At 40.6% G+C, this 13,903-nt stretch overlaps 1 protein-coding gene across 3 annotated transcripts in view; it reads left to right on the top strand.

Annotated features, from left to right (window-relative positions):
* Window positions 1-9,977: 9,977 nt before the first annotated feature.
* HEXA (hexosaminidase subunit alpha) overlaps window positions 9,978-13,903 on the top strand; it is a 36,738-nt gene continuing 32,812 nt past the window's right edge. The window contains exon 1 of one of the 3 annotated variants that reach the window (XM_049611871.1): window positions 9,978-10,274. In XM_049611871.1, coding sequence (XP_049467828.1) covers window positions 10,022-10,274 — 253 coding nt within the window. In that variant the 5' untranslated portion in view covers window positions 9,978-10,021. The remainder of the gene's footprint in view (window positions 10,275-13,903) is intronic. The other 2 variants (XM_049611872.1, XM_049611873.1) reach the window with 2 other exon arrangements.

Here is a 13,903-nt window from a genome sequence, read left to right as displayed (position 1 = left end):
AGCATCTTTTCATGTGTCTGTTGGAAATCTGTATATCTTCTTTGGAAAGATCGCTATTCAAGTCCTCTGCCCATTTTTAAATCACATTGTTTTCTAGTGTTGAGTTGTATAATTTCTTTATACATTTTGAATATAAATTCCTTATCAGATATATCATTTGCAAATATCTTCTCCCATTCAGTAGATTGTCTTTTTGTTTTGTTGATGGTTTCCTTCACTGTACAGAAGCTTTTTATTTTGATGTTGTCCCAATAGTTTATTTTTGCTTTTGTTTCCCTTACTTTTGGAGACATGTCTAGTAAGAAGTTGCAATGGCTGACATCAAATAGATTACTGCTTATGTTTTCTTCTAGGATTTTTATGGTTTCCGTTCTCACATCTAGGTCTTTCATCCCTTTTGAGCTTATTTTTGTGTATGGTATTAGGAAGTGGTCCAGTTTCATTCTTTTTCACATAGCTGTCCAGATTTCCCAGCACCATTTATTGAGGAGACTGTCTTTTTCCCATTATATATTTTTGCCTACTTTGTCATAGATTGACATTTTGGTACCATTTTAAATGTCTCTAATTGGGGTGCTTGGGTGGCTCAGTCGGTTAAGTGTCTGACTTCAGCTCAGGTCATGATCTCATGGTTTGTGAGTTCAAGTCCCATGTTGGGCTCTGTGCTAACAGTGCAGAGCCTGCTTCAGATTCTCTCTCCCTCTTTGTGCCCCTCTCACTTTTCTCTCAGAAAAAAACCAAAAACTTAAAAAAATAAATGTCTTCTATCAACAACATTTAGACGGTTCTTTGGACAATTTGAGTCTTTGTCTCTGATTAGTGGAATTTAACCTATTTACATATGTGATGATAGTTTAGATTGATTCGGCTTAGTCCTATCCTCATTCTTTGTATTTTCTGTTAAATACATATTCTTGTTTCCTCCTCTTTCCCTCTTATTTGCCAGAATGATCCAGTTTTCTTTCATCTTTTTCTTTTTCTATAATAACATGTATGTCATGTATGCTGTTTCTGTCTTGCTAGATCTTACTTACCAATTTCATTATACATATATTTACAATTAAGTTTAAGATATTAACAGTAGCAATGAAAGGATAATACTAATATTGAAAAAGATTGATTAAATGAGCATTTTCACACATTACTGGCGAGAATGTCAATATTTATCCCATGTTTCCAAGTATTTACAGAGAGTGAGAGGGAATTATATGGCTTAAGCCAGGAAAGGCCTAAGACTGTGGTCAATCTCATCCAAGGTACAGAACTGAAGGATGAAACTTCCAAGTGAAAACAAGGTATTGATGGTGGGATAGGATGAAAATAGATGCTGGCTTGGCAACCAATATCCTCAATGATGGTCATTGTAGTATTGCTTATAAGTGAGAAAATTTGGAAGCAACCTAAATGTGCATTAATGGGAACTGACTAATTAATTATGGAAGCTTCACAATTATGGAACTTTAACCATTCAATTCAAATGTCCTTATCTATAAACTGAGAATAATAAGAGCATCTACATATATCAAACATAAAGTTACCGTGAGGCTTAAATAAATTAACATAGGTAGAGCCCTTAGAATGGTGTCCAGCACATGATAAGTATGTTAGTGCATGTTAGCTACCATTATTATTATTATTATTATTTCGCTTTTAAAAACAGAATATTACAGGGAGTAGAGGGGGGGAAATTGGATGAAGGTGGCCAAAGGCACAAACTTCCAGTTATAAGAAATAAATCCTAGGGTTGCAATGTACAATATGTTGACTAAAGTTAATACTGCTGTATGATATATATGAAAGTCATTAAGGGAGTAGATCCTAAGAGTTCTCATCACAAGGGAAAAAATATATATATTATATGTATCTATATGAGATGTGGACATTAACTAAACTTATTGTGGTAATCATTGCATGATATGTGTCATTATGCCATACAACCTAAACTTATAGAGTGCTGTATGTAACTATGTCTCTATAAAACTGGGGGACCCCCCCCTAGAATATTAGCTCTTTTACATAATATATTGGTTTTTAAAAATATTGTATTTGAATTCCAGTTAACATACAGTGCAAATATTAGTTTCAGGTGTACAATATAGTGATTCAGCACTTCCATTCAACAGCCGGTGCTCATCACAAGTGCACTCCTTAATCCCCATCACCTATTTCACCCAATCCCCCCCTCCCCACCTCACCTCCAGTAACCATCAGTTTGTCCTCTATGGTTAAGAAGTCTGTTTCTTGGTTTGCCTCTCTGTCTTTTTTTCTCTTTGCTCATTTGTTTTGTTTCTTAAGTTCCACGTATGAGTGAAATCATATGGTATTTGCCTTTCTCTGACTTATTTCACTTGTCATAATACATTGTTAACTGAAAGATGAGAGCATGGCAATAGTTATATCATGCTCTCATTTTTTGTTGTTAGAGATTATGAATGTATGCGCAGAGAAAATGGTCTTATACAGAAATAACCATACATACTTTTTCATATATATGGTTTCAGCTCAGGTCATGATCTTGCAGTTTGTGAGTTTGAGTCCCACATCGGGCTCTGTGCTGTCAGCCTGGAGCCTGCTTGGGATTATCTCTCTCCCTCTTCCCACCCCTCTCAAAATAAATAAATAAACTTAAAACTTAAAAAAAAAGTGTCCATAGGACATTGAGAAAAACTGTCAAAAACCAAATATTACTAAGTTCCAAAAAGTGGAATTCTTTTTTTTTTCATTTTTTGAGGTATAACTGACATACAACATTAGTTTAGGTGTACAACTTCTTGATTTGATATTTGTATTATTGCAAAATGATCATCACAATAGTCTGGTTAACATCCATCAGCATAGTTACATTTTTTTTTCTTGTGATGAGAAGGAAAAAGTAGAATTCTTACAGGACATGTTCTTTGACCATAAAATATTAAAACCAGAAAAAATATAAACATGTGTATATATTTTTAAAATTGCACATATATATTTATAAATTTGTACTAAAGTGCCAGTAGTCTTTATCTTTCTGGCTTTTAAAAAATTTTTTTAATGTTTATTATTTATTTTTGAGAAAGAGTGCACGCACAAGTGGGGGTGGGGCAGAGAGAGGGAGACACAGGATTAGAAGCAGTCTCCAGGCTCTCAGCTGTTGGCACAGAGCCTGATGTGGGGCTTGAACTCACGAACTGTGAGATCATGAGCTGAGCCGAAGTTGGACGCTTAACCGACTGAGCCACCCAGGTGCCCCTATCTTTCTGGCTTTTATGTGGTCCCTTAGCACTTAAAAGAGCTCAAAAGCATGAAATAAGCCCTGGGAAGGGTATAAACATCGGGGAGGATGATGGTGAACCCAGCAGATCAGGTGGTTGGGTCATGAGGTATTCTGGAAAAGAAAACTGTAATTCCTGTGTAGCTGAGTTTGTGAACTGAGAGTCATCCTTCTACATACAATATTGTGCTTTTTGAATTTTAAAAAATAAATACATATTGCTTTTATAATAAAGTAATGATAGTCATTGCCTCCCCATAGAGTCCCTTCTAAGTGAATCTATTCCTTCACTAGCATCTGTTCAAAGGTGGGAGTTTTGATCATCTGTGGGTTAGATGACTGCCATGTCTTACCAATAGCCACAGCTGTTATGATCAAGAATGACATCTCTTCCTAGCAGGACTAATCATATCCTGTCTCTGGAGAATCGAAAACTGGAATACTGAGGGAATAAATTAGGGAGATAAGGAGAATGAAACAGATGCAGGGGTGGAGATGAGAGTCTGGATGGGTCCTGAGAGACCACAGGGTAACCTTGATTCCTAATAGATATTACAGCCTATTTGACCTTGGCTATAGCTACCTTCTTATGTCTAGATGCTTGTGAAGATGATTAACTCCCCTCTGTTGAGCTAGTTGGAGTTTTCTTCCTCACAACTAATAGAACTCTGATACGAATAGTAAGTGTTTAACCTTTTGCACGTAGAACATGAAGAATCATTTTAATTTTTGAAGCATTCTTATATTACGTATTATCACTCATAGTAATTGGAAGGATCACTGTTTATTTGACCTTTGACTGCATGGATAGAGCTCTAATTACCTCATAATTACTTGTGTGTTCACTGTTGAATTTGAACAATTCTTTATCCTTCCACTGGCCTCCTCCCACTATCTGCCTAATGTGGACTCAAGGAAGGTTAACGGATTTTATTGTTTTCCTAAGCAAACTTTAGGAAGTCAGCTGTCAAGGGAGAGAAAAATTGGCCAAACACAGTGACTTTATTACTTGCATCGTTGCTTCTTTCTAGCTCTAAAGTTAATTGAAAGTTGCCATGCACATTCAAATTCAATGATCGTTCCTTTCTAGAATAAGGCAGTGGGCTAAGAACAAGATGTAGGCTTAGTGGACTCCATGATTAAACCGCATTCAATTCCCAGGAGACTAGATGACTGCAGGCATTTCCAGAGGCACAATCCAGTGGGGTAGAGAGAGTCCCAGTTAGGAAGGCCACACATCTGTGGTCTGGTTCCAGCCTTACCACTCTCTGGCTATATTTGCAGCTGGTTGGGTAACTGCAATATAAAAATTTATTGGTGTGCCTACTGCATGAAAAGCACTGTATTATGCGTATCAAGGAATGGATTTTGTCATCTGACAAAAATTTACTGAGCACTTACAATGTACATTCACTGTGCTAAGTTCTGGAAGTTTCACTATGAACAACATCCTATTCTTGTTCTTGAGGAATAGCACTTCAACTTTACCTCGCTGGTTCTCAGTTCTTTTATCTTAAATGAGAAGTAACCTAGATAATTTCGAAGATCATATCTAGGTCTAAACATTTATGCCTCCCAGAATTCCCCCCTAGATCTCTGTATCCCCTTTGGGGGTGCCAAGGGGGTTGTTCTGTTGTTTTAATTCAAGCAAACATTTACAAAAGAGGATTAAATAGTTTTCAAACATACATTACGAACAGTAAATATATACTGTTTGTATATCAGATTTCAAACATACACTATAGTATGTATCTAACCATGCATAGGTTTGTATGTTTGAAAACTATATATTGTTTTTTTTTCCCAAACAGCATATATTGATTTGAGTTCAGTAATGTAGTGTCTCTCCCTAAGATCTTTGTTAAGAGTTGAATCTTTCTCTGGAATTTCATGAATGCTTGATCTTTATTCATGATAGTATAAGGCCAGGAGCAGAATATTCAAACTATTGAATTTTGGCCAACTGCCTAATGTGGTTATAACCCAAGTCCCTATGGAAGAGACATGCTGAGGATACTCCAGGCCAAGGAACACTGTAGCCAGGGCCTTGACCCAGATCTTGAATGAATACTCTACACAGGTGAGCTAGGCATTACTACCTTGGGGCCACAGGATTCCTTCTGCCTAGCCTACATCCTGCATCATGTTCCACGCCTCCCTTCTTCTGGATACTTCCTGACTCCTCTCTCCAGTTCTCTCCCAAGTGGGAGGAAGCCCCAGGGCATTTTCTGTGACAGAAAAATTCAAAGAAGGATAATCAATCCCAGGAAGGAAAAAAAAATCCAAGAGAAAGATCCAAAAGGCACTCCCAACATAAGTAAGACATTTTAACTGTGCTCTTACCACAAAGAGGTCTACCCATAGCATCGGTGATATTGGACATTTTGGAAATCTGATTCACAGTAATATGCCAGTAATGTTTTCTGAAGTCAAACGTTAATAGATGGCCAAAGAACAGGAAAGTTGAAGGGGTTTGCGCTCTAGGTTTCTTGGAGTCTATAGCCTATTAGTCAAGAAAGGAGAATAGACCCAGGCAGGAGGAGAATGGGAAGAAGGCAAGGAAATGAGTGATAAATTTTAGGGCCAACCGGGGAATTCCAGTGGGCAAAGGGTCTGAATGATTCTCTCTAAAGGACTTACATAACTAGTTTAAGGTTTCATTGGTACCCCACCTCCCTAAAGGGGGTTTCAGATTATGTCTGTGGTTATGGCCAGCATGAGCATTTATAACCACTGAGGCTCTAGGCATAAAGGCCTAAGAGATCAGACTGGAGCCAAGATAATCCTAGGCCAGAGAAGCCATCAGGTTGCCTGGAGCAGGATGCAGTTTAAGCAAAAGGGGTCCCTATTGAAAAGGCCTTAAACACCACATAACGATCCTAACTATATAAATTTGCCCTTTTTTGGTCTAAAAATCCCAACATCAGAGGCTGCTGCCCCAACCTGGATAGGATTTCTGATGTTTTCCCATGAGTTTATCTGACCTAGATGTAAGCTTAAAGTAGGCAAGAGCCTTAATCAAATAGCGCCTATGGTAAAGGGGAAACTAACAGTTTTATCAGTATTTCTCTTCATGTGCTATTGAGTCTAGACAAACAGAACTGCTCACACCCCCATAGCACTCCAGATTCTTTAGAGATCTCTGCCTAGGTTCATTCTCTTCATTCAAAAATATTCATTAAGTGTCTGTGAGCCAGACACTGTTCTAGGACCTTCTGGATCCTAAATCAAACAAATTAGATGAAGTTCTCAAATTTGTAGCCCTTCTCCATGGACTGCTTTTCGTCTACACATTGAAATTCTGACTATCTTTAGGGGCGCCTGGGTGGCTCGTCAGTTAAGCATCCAACTTCAGCTCAGGTCATGATCTCACGGTCCGTGAGTTCGAGCCCCGCGTCAGGCTCTGTGCTGACAGCTCAGAGCCTGGAGCCTGTTTCCGATTCTGTGTCTCCCTCTCTCTCTGCTCCTCCCCTGTTCATGCTCTGTCTCTCTCTGTCTCAAAAATAAATAAAACGTTAAAAAAAATAAAAAAATAAAAAAAAAAGAAATTCTGACTATCTTTAAAATGTTAATACAAATGCTTCCTCATTTATTCATTCTTTCAACAAATATTTGTTGAGCACTTAACCACATGCAGAATCCTGGCTAAGGCAGTAAGGATACCACTGTGAAGAAGATACCATTCACTCAGCATGTGGTTTGTGGGGGACACCAACAAGTAAAGAAGATAAAGTGACAGTGCCATAAAGAAGCACCCAAAAGGAAGTGATGTCTGAGTGCTTCTCAAAGTTTCTCATAGCACATGTAGGAGATGGCTCTTAGCTGGAGGTGACTGGCTAGGATGCCTAGCTGCCCCAGGCTCTGCCTGGCCACCCTAAGGATTGAGAGGATCACTGTCTCAGCACACTTGTACCCCAGTCACAGCATACATGCCGGTCTGGTCTAGGCAAAGGCCTGAAGGGTAAGTAGATGCGAAACTGTAGAAAAGATATTCAGAGTCCTGTAGGTGTTCATTTAACAAGTCTTTATTGAGCTATGTGCTAGACACTGTGCCTGGGGCTAGGAATACAGAAGTGAACACAGAACCTGTGCTTAAGGAGCTTTTACTCTAGCAGAGAAGACAGACAAATGGACAAGCAATTACAATACTATGACATAAGTGCTCTAATGGAGATAAGCTCAAAGGGTTATGGGATTTTACCCAAGTCTGAGAGGTCAGAGATTTACAGGATAGTAAAAATGTAAGTTTAGACCTTCAAGTAGGTGGAGTGTGAGTGGGAGGTGGGAAAGGCATTCCAAGAAGAGAGTATGGTAAAAGTGAGATAATCATGGCAAATCTCCTTTTGTTATCCCCATAAGCCCTATCCTTAATACAGGTTCCCCACTATCTAAAAGTAGAGCATTCCTGGGGCGCCTGGGTGGCTCAGTCGGTTAAGTGTCCGACTCTTGGTTTTGGCTCAGGTCATAATCTCATGGTTTGTGAGTTCGAGCCCTGCGTCGGCCTCTGTGCTGACAGTGCAGAGTGTTCTCGGGATTCTCTCTCTCCCTCTCTGCCCTTCCCCCGCTCCCTCTCTCTCTCTCTCTCTTTCTCTCTCTCAAAAATAAATTAATTTTAAAAAAACTAAAAAAAAATAAAGTAGAGCATTCCTATGAAACCTTTCATAAATCAAAATAGTGTAAAGCAAAGCAGCAGCAATTACCCTTAATTTATATGGAAAATTTTAATTTGAGTATTCCCAGACCAAAAAAATAATCTCTCTGAGGCTTTTCTGATACCTTTGGACACATCTTGCTAATGGAGGCCCCAAATAAATGGAGAGAAAGCCCAGATGCTCACAGACACGGTTCAAAGGTGTGGCGGCTGAGCATAGTTCCCAGGGAAGGGGCTTGACACGGCCACTCTTTCTGTTTGGGGCACACACTGCCTCTATAATGGCTTGCTGCAAAGCAAACACTGAACACTATTTTCACTTTTTGCCTTTTTTTTTTTTTTTTTTGTAAAAACGAAAATCCTCCAGATTTCTTTGGCAAAACAGGTGCTGATGTGATGGAGGTTTTTCATAAAAGCAAAGTGGCTTAATAACAACTTTCAAAAAGCAGGTATACCTACATGCCATCTTTTTTCACTCCTCTGTGCTTTGCCCATGCTCCCCTTCCCTGGTTGGCAAACTCTTGCTTTAGGAGCCAGCTGGAAAGTCACCTCCTTTGTGAAAGACTTCCCCAGGCAAAATTTAGTCATTCCCTCCTCTCTGCTTCTACAATGATGAGTGTATGAATCAAAATTCTGGACACATTGTCTGATAGTGAATTCTTTTTCTGATAATGTAAACTAATTTTATTAGAAGCTATAGATATGAAATTATGTTTCATTCATTTAACAAGCTCTCTTTAATAAAAGGAAAAATAGAAAAAAACAACCAAATATCATATACTAGATTATCTGTGTCCTTATCTTGTTATTCATCTGTTAAAATTGATGGCAATGTATATATATTAATTTAAAGAATTCACACTGTTAAATAACCTTAATTTTAATTTTTGCTACTATCTCTATCTGATTTCTAAACATTTACATGGATTATGACTTTAAGTTTTTAATGGTTGTTCATTACTTTTCTGATTGATGTATTTCTTAGAGGATAATATGTTTAAAATATTCTCTCAAGAAAAATCTTTGTATTTTCATTAGTAATTTTTACAATCTCTTTATTCAGAGTTCAGCTCCTTCATTCTGTGACTTAAGTAAATGACTCCTTTCCCTTGGTACACGTTGAATATCACATAAAGGAGTGCCTTCCCACATGCTCAGTCCTGAAATCACACTTTGACCTGCTGCTCTTGTATTTACCCCTCCGATTCTGGATACCCATTATTTCCTGGATCTACAGTCCTCTTTCTGCTGTACAGCTGTTCAAGCTGTCATTATCTTCCACTTGCAATAAAAAAGGGCCCCTTAACTAGTTTATCCATGCAACCATTTCAACGTGAGATTGCTAAAAGGCCAAGTCTTTGGGATGATTTTCAATTGTCCACAAAACAAAGTGCTGACTCTTGGGATTGCTATGTAAGCCCCTGAAGGGGCCTGTCTTTATCTCTGGGTATTCCCAATCTTGCACCCAAAGTCTAAGCAATGTCTAAATGCTTGCAGTAAGTATATACTGTCTGGAGGGGGAGGGGATTGGGGGGCAATTACTAAGAGATTATCAACCATCAGGGCAAGAGCCCACGCTAGAAGCGGGGAATGGGGTGCCTCCAGCTCGCTCTGAAAAGTACAGATTTTTTCCAGTCATAAATACATCACATTTTTGTGATCTCGTGATAACTGTCAAGCAGAGCCAGTCAGACTCTCCAATTCCAGCCCCTTTCCGCCCCCCATTATTTCACATCACCACGACCTGTGGTTTTCATCCTCCAGCTTTTCTGCTTCTGAAGTTCTCTGGGCCCAGGACGTCCTCCACCTCCCATCTCGTTCGCGCTTCAGGCTGGGAGACTGTCCCTTCCCGCTCGCCCACGCCACCCTCCCACCCGGCGCCCGCGCCTACTAGCTCCAGGTCGCCCGAGCGTGGCCGCCGGGCGGTCTTCGTCACCGCCGCACCGCTCTGTGAGAGGAGGGGCAGGGAGCTGGTCCTCCGGGATCGCGGCGTAAGAGGCGGGGGGGGGGAGGGGGCGTGTCGGCTGGTCACGTGGCACGCCGATAGTCACGCGGGCGCCGCTCAGCTGACCGGGGGCTCACGTGGCCCGGCCGGCCGAGAACGAGGGGACCGGCGGGCCATGGCGGGCTGCGGGCTCTGTTTTTCGCTGCTGCTGGCGGCAGCGTTCGCCCGCCAGGCGCAGGCCCTCTGGCCATGGCCCCAGTACATCCAAACCTCCGATTCGCACTACGCCATCTTTCCGTACAACTTCCAGTTCCAGTACCATGTCAGTTCTGCCGCGCAGCCGGGCTGCTCCGTCCTCGACGAGGCCTTCCAGCGCTACCGCGACCTGCTCTTCGGCTCCAGCTCTTGGCAGCCTCCTGAACCCACAAGTGAGTCGGACCTGCCCCCGCCTCGTTCCCGGCTCTCAGAGGTCCTGCCCCGGGGCAGCTCGCCAGACCTCCTGAGACGCCCTCCTTTTGGCTTCTGCCCAACCCTGTCGTCTAGTCACAACCCTCTGGCCTCCACTTCCTCCTGCGCCTTTTCTCCAGCCGTCATCTCAGTCCCCAGCTCCATTCTCTACTTCGCTGAGCTGACTTCTGGAGCCAGGATTTCTCCGTAATCCTGTCCCCTGGCTCTGTTTCACCAAGAATGCCTGCCGCAGGACTGCAATTCAGTCTGGATATCAAATTGCTGAAAATACTGTGCCGGGAGACATCGAAGGTGATCCCTCCGACCGTGTGCAAGTGTCGCAGGGTCCTAGTGAGGCTGTGACTAGGGCTGGGTAGAGGACAATAGAGCTGACACCAAAAATTGGCAAGATAAGACATTAGAGATGAATTGATCTGTGCAAAATTACATAAAAGTGTCTGACACATAGCATGCCCAGTGAGAGAAATCAGAGAACACTTCCATAGGGAAATGAATTTTGAGCAGCCACTTATTGTGGGGTGGTGGATGTAATTGGCCAGGACTGAAAGAGTATTCCAGAGAGGAAGCAAGGCTTGACCAGAGGTACAGATGGTTCTGATTGAGCTCAAAGTGCTTTGAGGGTGTGTGTGTTGAGAGTGGGGAAGCATTGTTGCATCCACAGGACTCCTGAAACAGAATGCTACGGGCACCAGTGACAGTCACAACAAAGTTTATTACAACGAGAGGCAAGGCCGACCGATCGGGACCAACACTCTTGATAAGAGTGTGGCCCCGAACAGCCGGGGTACAGAGTTTTTAAAGCCGATCACATCGTTTTATCATTATCTGGGAACAGAACAGAGAAACAGTTCCCAGATGAGTTAGAAACAGTTGCCAGATGAGTCAGAAACAGTTATCGAATGAGGTGATTATTTTAGACTTTCTGCCGCCAAGTTGCAACCAGTGGATCTCCTTGACCTTGTCTCTGATGCTCTTTTTTTGAGCTTTTGTTTCCTTCGTTGGTAAAGCCTGATTCACAAGAGTATGAAGTATGATTTACAAGAGTAAAAGCAAGGCTGTTATCTTGTGACCTTCAGTGTCAGAACAAAGTTGTTATCTTTCAAGCTAAGCGTTAGCCCTACAGTACAATTTAACCCTTACGGAATGAGGTTGGGGAAAGCGAGACTGAAGTCAGGAGTGCTTTGGATATTGGTTTCATCTAAGAAGGGGCTGGCAGTTTTCTTTAAGTCAGTTGCTGAAAATTGTGTTTGAGGATTATTATTTCACAGCAAATTGGTAAGTAGAGTCAGCAACAGATAGGGATACAATTCTACTTTCTGGGCTTAAAATTTAGAGTTTTCTTGAAACTATTTTGGAATTTAGTTCTCAAGTGACGATGTATAGGTGTTTATGGGGGAAGCCATATTTATGATTGGGCCATATGATTAACATTATTTTGTACTGTGTTTCAAGTGCGATTGAATTACTTTTGCAAATGTTCTCATTTGATTTATAGAATTAAAGGCATTTCATTAAACAGATGGTACTGAGAGAGTGACAGATAATTGAGGCAAAGAAATAAGAGTCTCAGCATCAGGGTAGTTCTCAACTGATAAGATGGATTAGGCTGGGGAGGATAAAAGGGTATTGTGTGTGTGTGTGTGTGTGTGTGTGTGTGTGTGTGGTAGGTCACGTATTTCTCTGAATCCTTTATGACAAGTAATGCCTTAGACAAGATTGGCAGTCAGAATGTTTATTTTGGTATAGAGCAGTTAGGGCCTGACTTGTGCAAGGAAAAAAAAATTGTCATCTAACTGGTATGTGCCTGTTCCAGTGCCAGGCACTCTGGAGGTTACAAGAAAAGTATGCTCAGAAGTAGTAGGCTTGGGCGCCTGGGTGGCTCAGTCCGTTAAGCATCTGACTTAGGCTCAGATCATTATCTCTTCGGGTGAATGTGAGCCCTGCTTCTCTCTCTCTATGCCCCTCGTGGGATTCCCTCTCTCTCTCTCTCTCTCTCTCTGCCTCTCGTTCACTTGTGCCCTCTCTCTTGCTCTGTCTAAAAAAAAAAAAAAAAAAAAATTTAAAGTTAAAAAAAAAAAGTAGGCTCAAGCTTTGCAGTCCAGTTAGAGAAATATGAAGCAAAAGGACACAATGTATTTTAAAATGCCCAAAAGATAATTAGAATGTTTGCCACTGTTGTATAAATTAGGATAATTCCTGTATTTCTAAATTAAGCCTTTACCTCCATTGCTATAGGTCTAGAGTTTAATGAAGAAAATAGAAATGGGGATAATATGTGACAATGGGTCCTGTAAATTCTCTAATAAAAGATTTAGAGACAGATAAGAAACTAAATAAGATGTTTATTTCAATTTGTTACCTTACTGTGAATGAATGTGCTGTATGAGGGTTCTTATCCCTTGAGAGATAATGAAAACTGGTTTGGATGAACATTACCAAAGACACAGAAGTAGCTTCCTTCTTTATTCTTCTTCTGGAGTCTTTCCTTTGAAACATTAGTCTCCTGGGAGGCTTTCAGATGGCTTGAACTATAATCCTTCTTCTGCAAAAACAAGGATGAATCCCTGGAGGGGAAAGCAACATCAGCAAGGCCCACCAGACTATATTTCTCTATGGGGCTGATTTTAGGAAAGAAAACAACATGCAATTTAAATCTTGGCTGACAGCTTTCCATCTCCTTCTTCCACCTAACTTCCTTGTAGGTTCCGGGCCAGTGTTCTTTTTAATGTAGCACAACTTCTGGTTTTGATCTGAACCTGGAATTCAGTGGAATCCATACTTCTCTGAAAAACAAATCTCTTCTTGAGGTTTGATTTGATTCTGAATTCACCTTCAGGAGTTAGCTGTAGTCCACTGATTGCTGAATGGTCTAGGAAGGTGTTTAATATTTGCTACCTGTTTTTGTTGTTAGAGGTGTTTCTGTCAACTGGAGGGTGTGTGTTGCATGTTGTTAAACCTGTTAAATGGAATTATTTTAAGCTCTAGATACTTGAGTGAACCTACCTCCCTGTTTTGATTATTGAGCCACATCTTGTTTATGACTCAAAAATCTGCTTCCTTGGGATGGTACCTATCTGACATTGCCTCGAATGCATTTTTTGGGTACCTGGTGGAGTTGATAAAGCCCAAGTTTTTCAGGTAAAGTGCTAAGTCTGATTATGCCATTTGACTGAAGTCTTTGCTTTTCTGAAACTAGTTGATTGAAGCTGTAGTATTTAATGGTTATTAGAAGTTTGCATCTAGTTGTGATATTCACACATTCATACCTGTGAATTACTTAGGATACCATTGTCCCTGAACAGAATAACTCCTTTTATTCTAGAATGGAAGGAAGATTATTATGTGACTGTCTGGATCCTTCTGCAATCATTATCAATATTTGATTTGCTCATCCTCAGATATGAAACAAGTGACTAGTTAGTAAGTGGCATAGTTTATTACAATCTAAATCTCCTAAAAAACCTCCTTTGGCCATGCCTTCTATTGCAATGCCTGAAATATAATAGATACTTAATTATTTGTTGGATATATTAAAAGGGCTACTTTGTATAAAGTAGAAAGTGCCATGATTTTTTCTATTTCTAAGATC

The sequence above is a fragment of the Panthera uncia genome, assembly GCF_023721935.1.
Source record: "Panthera uncia isolate 11264 chromosome B3 unlocalized genomic scaffold, Puncia_PCG_1.0 HiC_scaffold_1, whole genome shotgun sequence".
Taxonomy (NCBI): Eukaryota; Metazoa; Chordata; class Mammalia; order Carnivora; family Felidae; genus Panthera; species Panthera uncia.
Note: the sequence above shows the minus strand (reverse complement) of the source record. Positions and strands in the feature narration are given on the sequence as shown.